Genomic DNA, 14,097 nt, shown 5'->3' with positions numbered 1-14,097 from the left:
GGAGCGGCCACTGCACTCCAGTCTGGATGACAGAGTGAGACTCCAACTCAAAAAATAAAACAAAACAAAAACAAACTCTCTCAAAGAAACTCACCTAATAACTAGCCACATCATAAAGCATCAATAATTGTTTTGAGATTCTACCATTCAACAATAACCAAAATAGTCCCGTTCATTACAGTTTTAACAGTCAGAAATAGATGGTAGAGTACTTTAAGGAAATGGTCAGTCAAGCAGAAATCCCTAGAAACCGCAACTACTATTAGTCCTGGCAGAGATGAGAAAGAAGAAGGTAATTGAGAAGGCACTTCTCACCTTCTTTCTGAAAATCAGCCTGACTCAAACAGTAAGACAAATGGATAATGAAAACCCCAATACAAGAAGTATTTTAATATAATCCTTTGCTGAATATAATGTCAACATTTTAAGTCTAACTAAATTCTAATTACTATTTAATTGTAATAGTTTGATTCTATTTATTTAATTTAACAACTTGTGTCACTTTTGGCAGATAATCTGTCTCTGTGCCTCCTTGGTAAAGGAGAGTGATGGATGATCTCTAAGGAGACTTATGGCTCAAAATTTTATGAAGAGGGTGACAAAGCCTTGAGTAGCAGAGCAGGAGTTAAATTTTCAAACAAATGTAGGTACTACACTGACCTTTTCTCTTTGGTATGTAGCTCTGTCTTAGATTGTGCTCTGGAGTGAACAGTTATTGTCTTCATGCCCAGCAGTCCTATTTTGGGGAATCCCAGAGCAGGTGAGATGCTGTGGAAGCTGAAGAGGGAAGAAGGGATCCAATCTGGCAATAAAATAGAGGTACCCAGGCTAACATTGACCATTGTGTGCTCCAGGTATTGTGGTTTTTGGGGAGAGGGTTGTCCAAAAGAACAGATATAATCAGATTATTTGAGGCAGCTGCAGTGAGATTGATAATCTTTGATAATCTTTGCAGTGCCAAAATAAATATCCAGTGACAGTGGTTCAGGGAATACCCAATGGTATCAACACTGATGACAAACTGATCCTGTGGCGTGATCTTAGCTATGCCCTGGTTCCCTCGGCTCCCCAACATATCCTGAACCTGGTTCTCCAGCCTCCTCATTGTTCTACAAGCTATCCAATAGCCATCCATTTTGTTAGTCAGAATTGGTTTCTGCTGTTTATAATCAAGAAGACTGACTAGTACAGAAATTACATAAAGAATGGGATGCCAGGGAAGACAGCCCACAGAATGGGAAAAAATATTTGCCAACTGTATACCTGACAAAGGCCTAACATCCAGGACCTATAAAGAACTTATGTACCAAAAGGAAAAAAAACAAACAGCCTCATTAACAAGTGGACAAGACATGAATAGACACTTCTCAGAAGACATGAACAGTCAAAAGACGCATGAAAACATGCTCAGCTTCACTACTCATCAGAGAAATGCAAGTCAAAACCACAGTGAGATACCACCTAACTCCAGTAAGAATGGCCATCATTAGTAACACAAAAAATAACAGATGCTGGAGAGAATGTGGAAAAAAAGGAACCTATCTACATCGATGATGGGAGTGCAAACTAGTTTGACCTCTATGGAAAATAGTGTGGCAATTTCTAAAATAACTAAAAATTGACCTTCCATATGACCCAGCAATCCCCCTTTTGGGAATATACCTGGAGGAACTCAAATCAATCTACAAAAATATATATGCACACATGTTTATTGCAGTACTATTCACAACAGCAAAAACACGGAACCAACTGTGCTGCCCATTGAAAGTGAACTGGATTTTAAAAAGTAGTACATATATACAATGGATTATTAGGCAGCCATAAAAGAGGACCAAATTATGGACCTGGATGGATTTAGAGTCTATCATACTCGGTGATCTGACACAGAAACAAAGAACTGAGTCCCATATGTTCTCACTACCATAAGAGGACCCTGAACATCTAGCATAACACTACAAGAAGTTTGGCAGTAGTGTGACACTGCCAGGGTAGGGAAGGGGGAGGCACATAACATCAATAAGGGTGCCTTATTCTAATTCAGGTGAAGTGAGGTCCAATGGAAGGTACAAACTTCATCTGTACATAAATCCTTCACCTGTATGTAAACCCAATCCGTATGTACTCAATCCTGACTTGTACCCTACATTTTTAAAAGAAAAAAAATAAAGAATGGGTTGCAAGAGTACTCAGCAGAATGGGATGAATTCTAGAAGTGGGTTCCTCGGCTAAGGCCAAAAGCAGCAGACATCCTGATAGTACTTAGAGGTGGAAATTTGACAACCCATGACATATAGCAGCAACATAATGAATGAGTTAACCTTGCAATCACTTAGATTCCATGTACATCTTAGAATGATATGCCCAGTGAAGGCAAGGCTGTGGGAAATCCAGTGAGTGCCTGCTACCAGAGAACCAGAAAACAATATGAAGACCATGAGTTATTCAAAGATTGCAGGGTGAGGTGAGGGCTTCTAATGGTACTGCTTGGCTTAGGAAGAGAATGATTGGCATCTCCAAATTCTATACTCAAGGCATGAAGTAGCACATAAGGACTAAAAGGATGTAAGGCTCGAAAAGTTGAAAACTAATTGCACAGTCACCAAATTATATCAGTTTAATTCACTTCCTTTCCACATAAGATATCTGGTGATATTGTTTAAGAGGCAGTGGGACCTAGAGTTCTGAGGTGTGTTTTAACAGGCCCTTTAGATGATCCTGATGCTCAACAAAGCTTGAGTACCACCTTAGAATATCATGAGCTCCTCAGTTCTGTGCCTCAATTTCACTGTCAGAGACTCTAACCCTATCTCCATGTCACAGGACATCACACTCACCCATCATATTGAGGATATTGATGAGTCCATAGACATGTAGCCTAGACACCATGGTAAGACATGAGTGCAAACGAGGAGGTTAACCCTATAGACATACAAGGGACCTTGATTTTGCTACTATTTCCTGGTAAAGGAAGAAACATCTACTGATCATCAACCCAAGCTACCTCTCATGAACTGAGTGTTACTGAACTCACCCACTCATGATGTCAGGTGTACTCAACAGCATTCCACCTTCGCGTGGCCTGAGCAGATCTTAGAGACATGGGAAAGTAGCACATTGTTCACATTCTCAGAATGCCTACTTGTGCCACATTATAATCCTTTCCTTAAGAATCTATGGCCTCATGGAAAATTTCCTTCGACCAAATGACTGATGAAGAAACAATTACAGCTTGGATCACACAAGCTGGTCCCAGCCAAGAGTGAACTACTATTGCATCAAAACTCCATTCAGAGGTGGTCCAAGTGGGCAGAACTTCAATCACTGTGTCACATCTATGTTACCAGGAGAAAGATGGTCTGAGGTAAGAAGTTACATTGATTCATGGACCAAGACTAGAGAACTGGTGATTAGGAGTCTGGAAAAGCAGTATATGACTGGACTTCTCCAAAATGAGCCCATACTGTGAAGATATTTTTACTGCATGTCAATACAAACAAAAAGCCCTAGTACAGAGGAGGCTCTTAAACATGTGGAATAGAAATTCACTCAGTGGATGCCAATCAGCTTTTTCTCTAGTTACCCCAGTATTTGCTCAATAGTCTCAGGAACCAAAGGGCCATGGTGGCAGAAGAGTGTCCAGGTCCAACAGCATGGGACTTCATCTCCTTAAGGCTGAAATGGCTATTGCTGAGTAGTTAACTTGCCAGAAGCAGAGCAGTGACCAACCCGAAGCCCTCAATACGGTACCACGTCCCAGAGGAATCATCCAACTGTCTAGTGTCAGTTTAAGTGCTCTGGAGCACATCCATCCAAGATCTGTCCTCACCAAAATTCCCTGCTTTCAGTGCTCCCAAAGATAATACACCTGTGCTAGGGGCTGTAGCATGTTTCCTTAGAACCTGAGCTTGAATTCTAGCCCACCTGTTGATTCCATGGACTACCTGCTTCTCTTCTAATTGATCCCTTTTCTGTTTAAGCAGCCTAGGTACCTATCTCTGGTGGAAAGAACACACACACAAAAATTAGTCAAAACACAAGGAAAGGAGGCTCCTTTTTCAGAGTTAAAAGAATTAAAGAGATAAACAAAACAAAACAAGAGCAAAATAATACTATAATAGGTCTAAAAATTATTTTTATAAATGAGGGCAAAAAAGCAACAGAAAGGGCAAAAAAGCAATAAAAGAAAATAAGCCTTTTCCAAAAAGTAGAACTAAAAGTACAATGACAGAAAACAGAGAGTTTGTCCTACATTTCTTCTACCAGAATGATTTCCATGAGGGCACAGAAGTCTGTTTGATTCATTACTGTATGTCCATCCTGAACAGTGCCTCATATATTTATTTAGGCATTCAAGTTTGTAGAATATATAACCACCTATGGGCTCAGTGTGAAATGCAGGGAAAGGACCATACTCCCCATGCTCTCATGATATGGTGATAAAGGAACCATGACATGGGCCCGGGGTTGGTGACACTGGAAGGTACTGAAGGGAAAGTCTGGGCTAGAATTTTAACTGAGAGGGATCAAAAGAAGAAAGATATTTGGTTTTTTAAAAATACATAAAGCTAAGTCTAAGCAGAATTATTCTGTAACAATTTCTCGACTGTGCCTTGCCTCCCTGAGTACTGAACAGACAGGATATATAAACATTTGTCACTTCTGAAGCAGAGATCAGAATCCCACTGGTGCGTGGAAGCAAGCCACTTTACCAGTAAGCAAGACCAAGTGACCGCACAGCATCTGATTCTCAGTTCAGGATTTGTGTTCTCCTCATGGTGGCATACACAGTAGTTCCTATGAAATGATAAAAGCTTTGTTTCTTGTTCTAAACTGGCACCAAAAAGCAAGTCAACTTCTAGTGATGGCGATGAAAACTGAATGAAAGTGAAGAAATCTAAAAAGTGCTTGAGGTCAGGCACAGTGGCTCACACCTGTAATCATAACACTTTGGGAGGCCAAGGTGAGAGGATTGCTTGAACCCAGGAGTTCAAAGCAAGGTCTCATCTCTACCAAAAATAAAAACAATTAGCTGGGTGTGGTGGTGAAGTACTTGGGAGGCTAAGGTGGAAGGATTGCCTGAGCACAGAAGGTCAAGGTCATGATGAGCCATGACTGTAGGTGACAGTGTGACCCTGATTCAAAAAATAATAATGATAAAATTAAAAAATAAAAAGTGCTTGGAAAAAAAGTGACAGACCTTAGCAAAGAACAGACTCACTAAAGTCTAAAGGAGTCTGTAAATGTTTTCAATTACACTTTGCTGAGCAAATACTGTCAAAGTGGTTCTAAAGATCTTAAGTGGAGAATAAAGTGGTACAAAAATTTTGCTACTTATGTTCATGAATGTGATCAATCCCAGGCAAGTCAGCTTCTTTACAAAATGTAAAGAGGAGCCTGGAGTATAAGAGAATAAGAAGCAGAAATGTGCATTATTTCCATGATGGAAAACCAGCTATTTTTAAACTATCTCAGTCAGTATTAGAAAATTTAAATTATTTCTCCAAAAGATCTTTCCTTGGAAATTAGACAAATGTATATATTAACTGGTTGATACTGCAAAAGAATCTGTCCAGCGAAGAATTAATTAATTTGAAACTTATAACTTGAAAAACTATAATTCTGGGAAGGCACACATTCAGGTATGCATTCAACAAATATCAATGAATAAACACACAACAAATTTAGAAACTAGAGTAATAATGCTTCATTATCTACATACCACATTCTCAAGGAAAGGAAATAATCACAGTATGTTTTTCTATGGGACAGGCTTTCCTTTGGGGACAGGATCTCCTGAGGCAAAACTAATACTATCCTAGACTGCAGGACACCAAAGAAAGGACTAGGAACCTTGTGCCCATCAGCAGAGACTCCCAGGAAGACCAGCCTTTCTGTTCACATACAGGTCTGCCCTTATTCTACAGATTCAGAAGATGTCAAGGTACTTTCCCTACTACTGCAACACAACATCACAGAGGAAGGTTTCTACATTTAAAACACAATAATAGCCATTCTATATAGCACTGGCTTGGAACACCTTTCAGTATTTATTTCATTTTTTATGATTAATATATTACGTTCAGAAGAGCTACAGTTATTTTCAGATAGTCTTCCCTGAAGAACAGAGGTTAATCACCCCCAAATGGTTTATATCTTTGTGTATGAAAGTCCAAGGGCAGAGAGTAAGGGAAAGAGTAGAGAGCAGGAAGGGGAACACAGAACTCTTCAAAGCAGAAAAATGAAAATGCTTAAAATCACAACAGAAAAAGACTTGCTTAAAAGTCTGTGTACCAAGTTTCTCTCCATTCCTTTACTTTTAATTGAATAGAGACATTCTAATAGCACATATTAACAGGTGGAAAGGAAAGGTTGCTTTTTTTTTTTCCTTTTTGGCTTACTTCCCTTAGACTGTTTAAGTGGAATGACCACATGCTATTCCAAACACAATACATGACTTTGCTTTTGCCCAGACCTCAGTGAAGGCAATTCAAAAAGAAAAATACAATATTCCTGTTTCCATTTTCCCTACATCAGCCTCAGCTCTTTTTGGATAAAATCAGCCTCTCAAGGGACCTCAACCTCACAATTTGTGAAACAATACTCTAGATATGAAACAAAAGAAACACAATGGAAAACCAGCAGCCATTTGTTTTTCCACTTGGGAGAGTTAGACTGTACAACATCCTTTTCATTACAAAGCCAAGTTACAATGCAGAAATGAAAATTAACTCTTTGTAATAAAAATGGCTTCAGGTTCAGATAATAAAACAAGCAAACACTGAAGTTCCTTATTTTTGGTTCAACTGCTGAAGCAAAACTAAAGAACCAGGATATCTCAGTCAGATCCTTTTAGTTTGTGATGAATTTTACTTAAAAAAAATTTATGTGGAAAGTAAATGACTTATAACTCAGGTAACATATTAATAAGAATGCACAATAATGCTTATTTATTACATGTATACTATCCTTAAAACACTTTCAAGTATTGTGACCAAGGTTCAGCATGCTACAGTTCATGGGTCAAATATGGCCCACTGCCTGTTTTTGGAAATAAGTTTTCTTGAAACACAGACACATTCATCTGTTGATATATTCTCTATAACTTCTTTTGTACTCCAAGTGCAAAGTTGAATAGTTCCGACACTGTTAGGTCTGAAAAGCCAAAAATATTGGTCCTTTACAGAAAAAGTTTACAATCCTGGTTCTAAACCAGTGGGTCCTAAACTTTAACATTCCTAAGAAACACCTGGACTGCTTGTTAAAACACAGCCAGGCTTTATCTTCAGTAATCATGATTCAGTAGGTTAAGATGGGGGGTCATGAACTTGCATTTTTCTTTTTCTTTTTTTTTCTTTTTTGAATTGGAGTCTCACTCCGTCTCCAGGCTGGAGTGCAGGGGAACGCTCACAGTCAACCTAGCGTCAACAGGCCGGCGATCCTTCTGTCTCAGCCTTCCAAGTAGCCTGCCTAATTTTTTGGTTTATTGTAGAGATGAGGTCTCGTCAAGTTGCCCAGGCTGTTCTCGGACGCGTGGGCTCAAGCAATCCCCTCACCTCAGCCTCCCAAAGTGCTGGGATTATAGGCTTGAGCCACCGCGCCCAGTTGAACTTGCATTTCTAATAAGTTTACAATCTGCTGGTCTATGAACTAAACTTTGAGAACCACTGTTCTAAACCATCTCATATAATCACAGATTAACAATGACCATAGATGCCTAAATTCTATAAAACAGGTAAGCTGTCACAAAATGAAAACTGAGGTGCAAAACAGTAAGACAGATCTCTTGACTGACACGGAATGTTTGATGGCTGAGAAAGTACAACTGGTCGGGCTTGGTGGCTCAGCCTGTAATCCCGTGCCTTTGGAAGGCTGAGGTGAGTGGATTGCCTGAGCCCGTGGGTTTGAGACCCGCCTGGGCAACTTGGCGAGACCTCATCTCTACAACAAATCAAAATGAGCTGGGCATGGTAGCATGCGCCTGTAGTTCCAGTTACTTGGAAGGCTGAGGCGGAAGGATCGCCGGAGCCCAGCAGGTCGAGGCTGCGGTGGCTGGAAGAGGCCACTGCACTCCAGTCTGGGTGACAGAGTGAGACTCCAACTCAAAAAAAAAAAAGAAAGTACAACTAGGGCCAGGCACGGTGCTCGCACCTGTAATACCAGCACTTTGGGGCGTCAAAGCTTGATGGCTTGAGCCCAGGAGTTTGAGACCAGCCTGGGCAACCGAGCAAGGACTCATCACCACAAAAAAATAAAAAATAAAAAATAAAAAAAATTAGCCAGTTGTGGTGGCACACACATAATTATAATACAGCAATGATTATAAATAACTGTAATACAGTATAAGAACAATTGTATATATTAAGTTCTGTAAGAGTGTAGAAAGTGATCTGATTAATCCTTTGCACTCAGATGTCCCCTCTGAGAAGACATTGTAAATCTAGCAAACCACTCAGATGTCCCCTCTCAGGAAACATAAAGAGACTTCTGGTGATTATACAGGACAAACTTATGCAAGTGTGAATTTTTCAAAAATGTATGTTTCCTTGAAGTTTCATTCAAACTGCACGAAAAAGCAACAAAGAGATAGAATATATACTGAGATGTACATTTAAAAAATCAGCTTGGTTGTGTAGCAAGAGAATGTGGAAAATGCTTTCACAGTGGTGCCAACACTTCTTTGTAACAGAAGGTAGCCATAAAGAGCATTTGTATAAGAAAGACAGTTGTGGGTAGACCCTTTGTATCATATGGCATAACTTGAAATGATAAACAAGTTACTGTAGCCTTAAAAGAAAGACATTTCTGAAGCTGAAGGCAGATCATATTGAAGTATCGAGCAGCACAGATCAAATATATCTACCTACACTAAGTAGGAAAAGTAAAATTACTTTGATAAATTTCATTTCATGATTTCATAATTTACAATTAGAAATTTTTAATCCATTTATTTAGTCTACAGAACAATGGCAAAATGAAAAGACAAAAAGAGTTATAAGCAGCGTGAAGATGAGTTAGATTTAGACTCATCTTCGTGGTTTTTAGGAATCATGAGTACATCTTTCCACATAGTCTTCGAATAACACACTGGACAATAAATTATATATTATTAATGTGGGAGGAAGAAACTGAGACTGCATTGTCTGCTCAAGTAAAAAAACACCAGGTGGAAGATGTCAAATAAATTACTATTGCACAACATGTATCAATGAACTTGCAAAGCATGTTGGTGACTGTTTCACATATTACCACGTCAGAAAAGTATAAGATATAAATTTTTGATTGTTTTTTTGGCCATAAGTTCCTCAATGTCCACAATTCCATTATAAGCCAAATATCACTACAATACAGTGATTTGTTCCAACACTACACTATTTAATATGAAGTGATTCATTTTTCACTATTTTGTAAAAAAGTGTGACTGAGTTGCTGGTAGGTGGTCCATGAGATGTCTCTGAGTGCAAATTGTTAAATATACTTGGGAGAAAGGGGAAAGAAAGCCCCACTAAAAACAAAGCTACTTTTTTAACTGAGACCTAAAGGAATTGAGTGGGTAAAGAAAGGTAGGTAGGTAGAGGCCCCACCAGAGGATACTACATGTGCAAAGCCACAAGCCAGGAGAGAGTAATACAATCCGAGTTCTACAAATAGGTCAGCTGGCTGAAACCGAGTGTGCAGTGTGGGAAGGGACACATGGGAGGCTGGACAGCAATGCAGAGTTCTACATAAAGAGCCTTGGGTGCCACTCTAGAATCAGGTCTTTATTTCTCCGGCTTTAAGGAAATGGTGAAGACTTTTAACCCCAAAGTGAACTGCATGGATTTGCATTTTAACAAAATCACTTTGTCACCACCAGAGGAGAGAGACTGAAGGTTATAGACTTTACTTTTGGTTTAACAAGACCTTGTATTCAAGGCACTGATGGGGGGGGAGGGTGTGTGTGTGTTGGGGGGGGAAGCAGTAGAGCTAAATAGAGGATTAAAAAAACCCACCCACTTTAATTTTTATCTGAATCAACTTTGCAAAGAAGTAGCAAAGACTGAAATTTATACACTGCATTCCAAATCATATAAGATATTATTGTGTTTATCCAATAAGCTCAAAGACCTTTAAAAAAAAAAACTGTTAAAGACTTGGTCCATGTAGACAGAGAGGACTAAGTGAGATCACAGTAATCAAACCTTGGACAAATCACAATTTCTCTGGGTTTCAGTTTCTTTACCTGTATAATGAAGGGCTCAGGGATTTTTTTTTTTTAGCCTTCAGGGATTATTTACCTAATATATGAGGGGGAACCCCCCCTCAAAAAAATTTGGAGTATTTTTTAGAGGGGGGGCCCATCATAGTATAGGCTTCCCCTGCTAGGTAAGTGTTCTAGTAACCCATTAGCATCAGCATACCAGTTAGCATTGTTGTGAGAGGCTACATTTGGCTTCAGCAAAATTATTTTGGAGATTCTTTCAATGCATTTGCCCATTTCATGATGATTGATTTATACGTGCACTTGCCCACACTACACTGAGTGTTCAGCAATTTTTGACCAAAAACAGCAGGAACCCCAGGCCCCAACCTCCCTATTCACCTGTTCTGACCCCAAGTGACTTTCTTTTTTGTTTCCCCAGATGAAAAAAGTCTTCAAAGGGAAACATTTGCCAACCTGGAAGAGGTGAAACAAAAACACAGCAGAAGCACTAAAAGGCATCAAAATGGATGAATTCAAAAACTGTTTTTAGCAGTGGAAAAAGCATCTCTATAGGTGTATTGTATCAAACAGAGAGTACTTTGAAGGCAACAAGTTTAAACATGTAAGAATAAATACACAATTTTTATAAATAAATTTCGGGGTTTTTTTGATCCCCTCTTGTAGTATACTTCAATATAATTGGCTTCCTTTGTAATCCTACTCATTTTACTTAAATTTTAAAACATTCTCTTATTCTGAGAATGAGTTAAGGGCACAAAAGTGGTTAAGAAGCACTGCATGACCTTTCGGGTCACAATTCTCAAGTTATACAATTTTGGACATTCAATACAGGAACTAAAGAGAATGCTGCTAGCCAAGGACACAAGGCAGTAGGAGAAGCACAATACATACTACAGACTAAAAATATGTCTAGGGAATACAAGTCTGACTCAGGTTGATATTATTTTTTGTCTTTCCAATTTCCCTTCCCTTTCTCCTTTGGTACACTTAGGCTAATGTTGGTATTAAGAGAGTGCTGGATGGCTTTCTTCTTTTGTATACTTAAACCTACTGAACTATGATTTATAGGACAAAAATGTCGTTAGTAAAGGCTACGAGAAAGCTCAGTATATGAGGAAGATTTATATTGCAGAGACTGGTCATGTGAGCAATCAAATAAACGAGGTGAGAACAAAAATTCTTTTTGATAATATCCAGACACAAAACTATCTCAGAAAGAAACTAGGTAAATTAAAAAATAACTTTTTTTAGCCAGAAATAATTGGTCTTAAAGAGACGTGTGTAGAGCAAAGTTGGTTGTTACCATCTTATAATTATAGTTCTATATTATATATATATATATATACACACACACCATATATAATTATGTAACAGGATGATGCATCTCTCCCCGATCTTGATAATGACACTCTATGATAAGAAACTCAAGTCTACTGAATGATATGAATTTATAGGGTCACTGTTAGCATTCAAACTTAAAATGGATGTAGCTATGACATAGAAAGGAAATCAGTAGAAAGGAAAAAATTTTAAGAACATTATTAAGACTTGAATTATGAAACATATATTATCATCAGAGTAAAAGCTAATTAATTATTGCTTGATGGTATTCCCACTGTATATTTTAATCAGTTTAAACTATCAAAAGGGTTCTGATTAATCAATAAAAACCTTAGTGTGCCATTTGATCAGTATTACAAAAGAACATCTTGCTGGTCTGAAAAACCACAGAAAGATAGTAATATAATTTGCAATATCCTTTTAAATTATATCTACTTAATATTTAAAAGCTTTCCTATTCTAGACATGAATCCACAATGAGGTAGTCAGTCAACTATTCAATTGAACAACAATGGAAGACTTTCAAAGCTGCAAAATCAAATCTAATCAGTTTTAAAAATATAATCTAAATTACATCTGTGGGGGGTTTCATCTCTTAGCAACAATCTGAGGGGAAAAGAGCCTTTACCATCCTCAGAAAGTTTTTCTGGAGAAAAAATACAAAACAACGCATAGGTCTTCTTTCCTTCAAGAGTCTTATCAACCTAACAGATCTGTATGGGAAGGCAGGCTCCTGTCTTCACAGGTAGCTCTTTCTTCCCACACCTCCCAAGAAATTTGCATATCTCTAAACCAGAGGCAGGTAACTGAGACACCTAAGGCAATCTTTAGTGTCACTCTACTCCACCCCTGACAAGTGGTTTCTTTTAATAAGTATCTTATAAAGAATATTTAAGTGCTATACTTAGAAAACAAAGTCACTTTTTAGCAAAAAGTCTATAGCCCCCAAATACTTGAATAATTTATTTGCTTCAGAAAAACCGCACCAAGCGAACATTACAACTACTTATAAAAACTTGTAGATTTCTTCACTTTTAGTCTAGGCAATATAGATTACGTGTTCAGTGAACTAAAAACCCTCAGAAGTTGCATTTTTAGAGGAACTATCATACTTGCTTTAGGAAGCAAAATATCTTCCAGGTACAAGATATTTAGAAATAATTTGTAACCATACTTCATTATAAAACGAACCCCATCTTAAGCAAATCCACGAAACAGGGTCCCAAGCAGACACAAAACGTAAGTCAGTAGGGGGGATTTAATTTTCAAAAAGATTTTTCAAAATATGACTTGCACACAACTTGAAGAAATCCCCTGCTGTATTTAAAAACAAAAGCCACATTTACAGGTTATACTAGAACAGAGCATAAATTATTTCTCAATAAAGGTACGAAGCACTACTCACCTCCATTTCCACAGCAGCAATACCCTGATCATAATGACCCATCAGATTAGGGAAAAATGTCATGTTGTAGGCCATTTTCATACATCTGGGAACTGTAATTGGTTCACAGGTGAAGAGACTGTGCCCTCTTATGATGGGCAGAAAGATACACATCAACAAAAACGTAAACATTTCCATCTTCTTCAAATTCCCTATTTTACCACATAGCTTGGATAAATCGCTCTTTTTCATCCTCTGAAGATCCCCATCCGGAGGAAAAAAGGGTTCAAATTCCTCATTTCATCATTTTACCATTTTGAAGGAAGCTGTTTTCCTGAAAATGAGTCCTGGGTCAATTACTGTAAAAACAACCAAGAGGGTGTATTAGCAACATTTGCCATAAATTCAAATGCGGACTTCAAAGTGCAGAGTTAAGACTTCCTTCCTAGGTAAACTAACAGTGGAACAACGATGGAAAATGCTGTCCTAGCAAGACACTCCTCCACCTGCCTAGGCACTGAATATGTCACTTGCTGGACAAGTCTCATCTCTAGGGACCCGAGGAACACAGGGTGGAAAGGGGGCGCAGAGGATGAGTGAGACGGAGGGGAAAAAGGAAGGCTGGAGCACAGTTAAAAATCGATTCGTTGGGTTCGAGGCCCACCTGGGCAACTTGGCGAGACCTCATCCCTACAATAAATCAAAAAATCAGCCGGGCATGGTAGCGCGTGCCTGGGATTCCGGCTACTCGGAAGGCTGAGGCGGAAGGATCGCTGGAGCCCAGTGGGTCGAGGCTGCGGTGGCCGGGAGCGGCCACTGCACTCCAGTCTGGGCGACAGAGTGAGACTCCAACTCAAAAAAAAAAAAAAAAAAAAAAATCGATTCGTAGAGTCCTCAAGTTAAAGGCCCCTGTTGGAACCGGTTACACACAGGACAACGGAGGTGCTGGCAAGTTCCTTAAGTCCTCGAGAGTTCTTAAATTTTCTATAAAGACTCTAAAAGCCAGTTTTGGTGGCCACGCTCAGGATTCCTCCTGCAGGGGGGCCAAATTGCCCTTTTCCCGGGCTGGGGCTGGGGGGGGGGCGTCGTGCTGCCGTCGAAAGGAACATGCGCAAACCCGTGCCGGGAGGGCGACGGCGGTCCCGGGGGGCGGAGGCCGTGCGCCCCGAAT

The 14,097-nt window shown here is 39.2% G+C and overlaps 1 protein-coding gene across 2 annotated transcripts in view; it reads right to left on the bottom strand.

Moving 5' to 3' along the window:
* FZD6 (frizzled class receptor 6) overlaps window positions 1-13,287 on the bottom strand; it is a 31,881-nt gene extending 18,594 nt beyond the window's left edge. The window contains exons 1-2 of one of the 2 annotated variants that reach the window (XM_008052887.2): window positions 13,148-13,287; window positions 12,948-13,032 (exon numbers count right to left, since the gene is read on the bottom strand). In XM_008052887.2, coding sequence (XP_008051078.1) covers window positions 12,948-13,028 — 81 coding nt within the window. In that variant the 5' untranslated portion in view covers window positions 13,029-13,032; window positions 13,148-13,287. Of the gene's footprint in view, window positions 1-12,947 lie in introns of both variants that reach the window. The other variant, XM_008052886.2, reaches the window with a different exon arrangement.
* Between the last annotated feature and the right edge of the window lie 810 nt (window positions 13,288-14,097).

The sequence above is a fragment of the Carlito syrichta genome, unplaced genomic scaffold (assembly GCF_000164805.1).
Source record: "Carlito syrichta isolate Samal-C Ts95f unplaced genomic scaffold, Tarsius_syrichta-2.0.1 Scaffold287640, whole genome shotgun sequence".
NCBI classification, from domain to species: domain Eukaryota; kingdom Metazoa; phylum Chordata; class Mammalia; order Primates; family Tarsiidae; genus Carlito; species Carlito syrichta.
The sequence above is the reverse complement of the archived record's forward strand: the minus strand, read 5'-3'. Positions and strand labels throughout refer to the sequence as shown.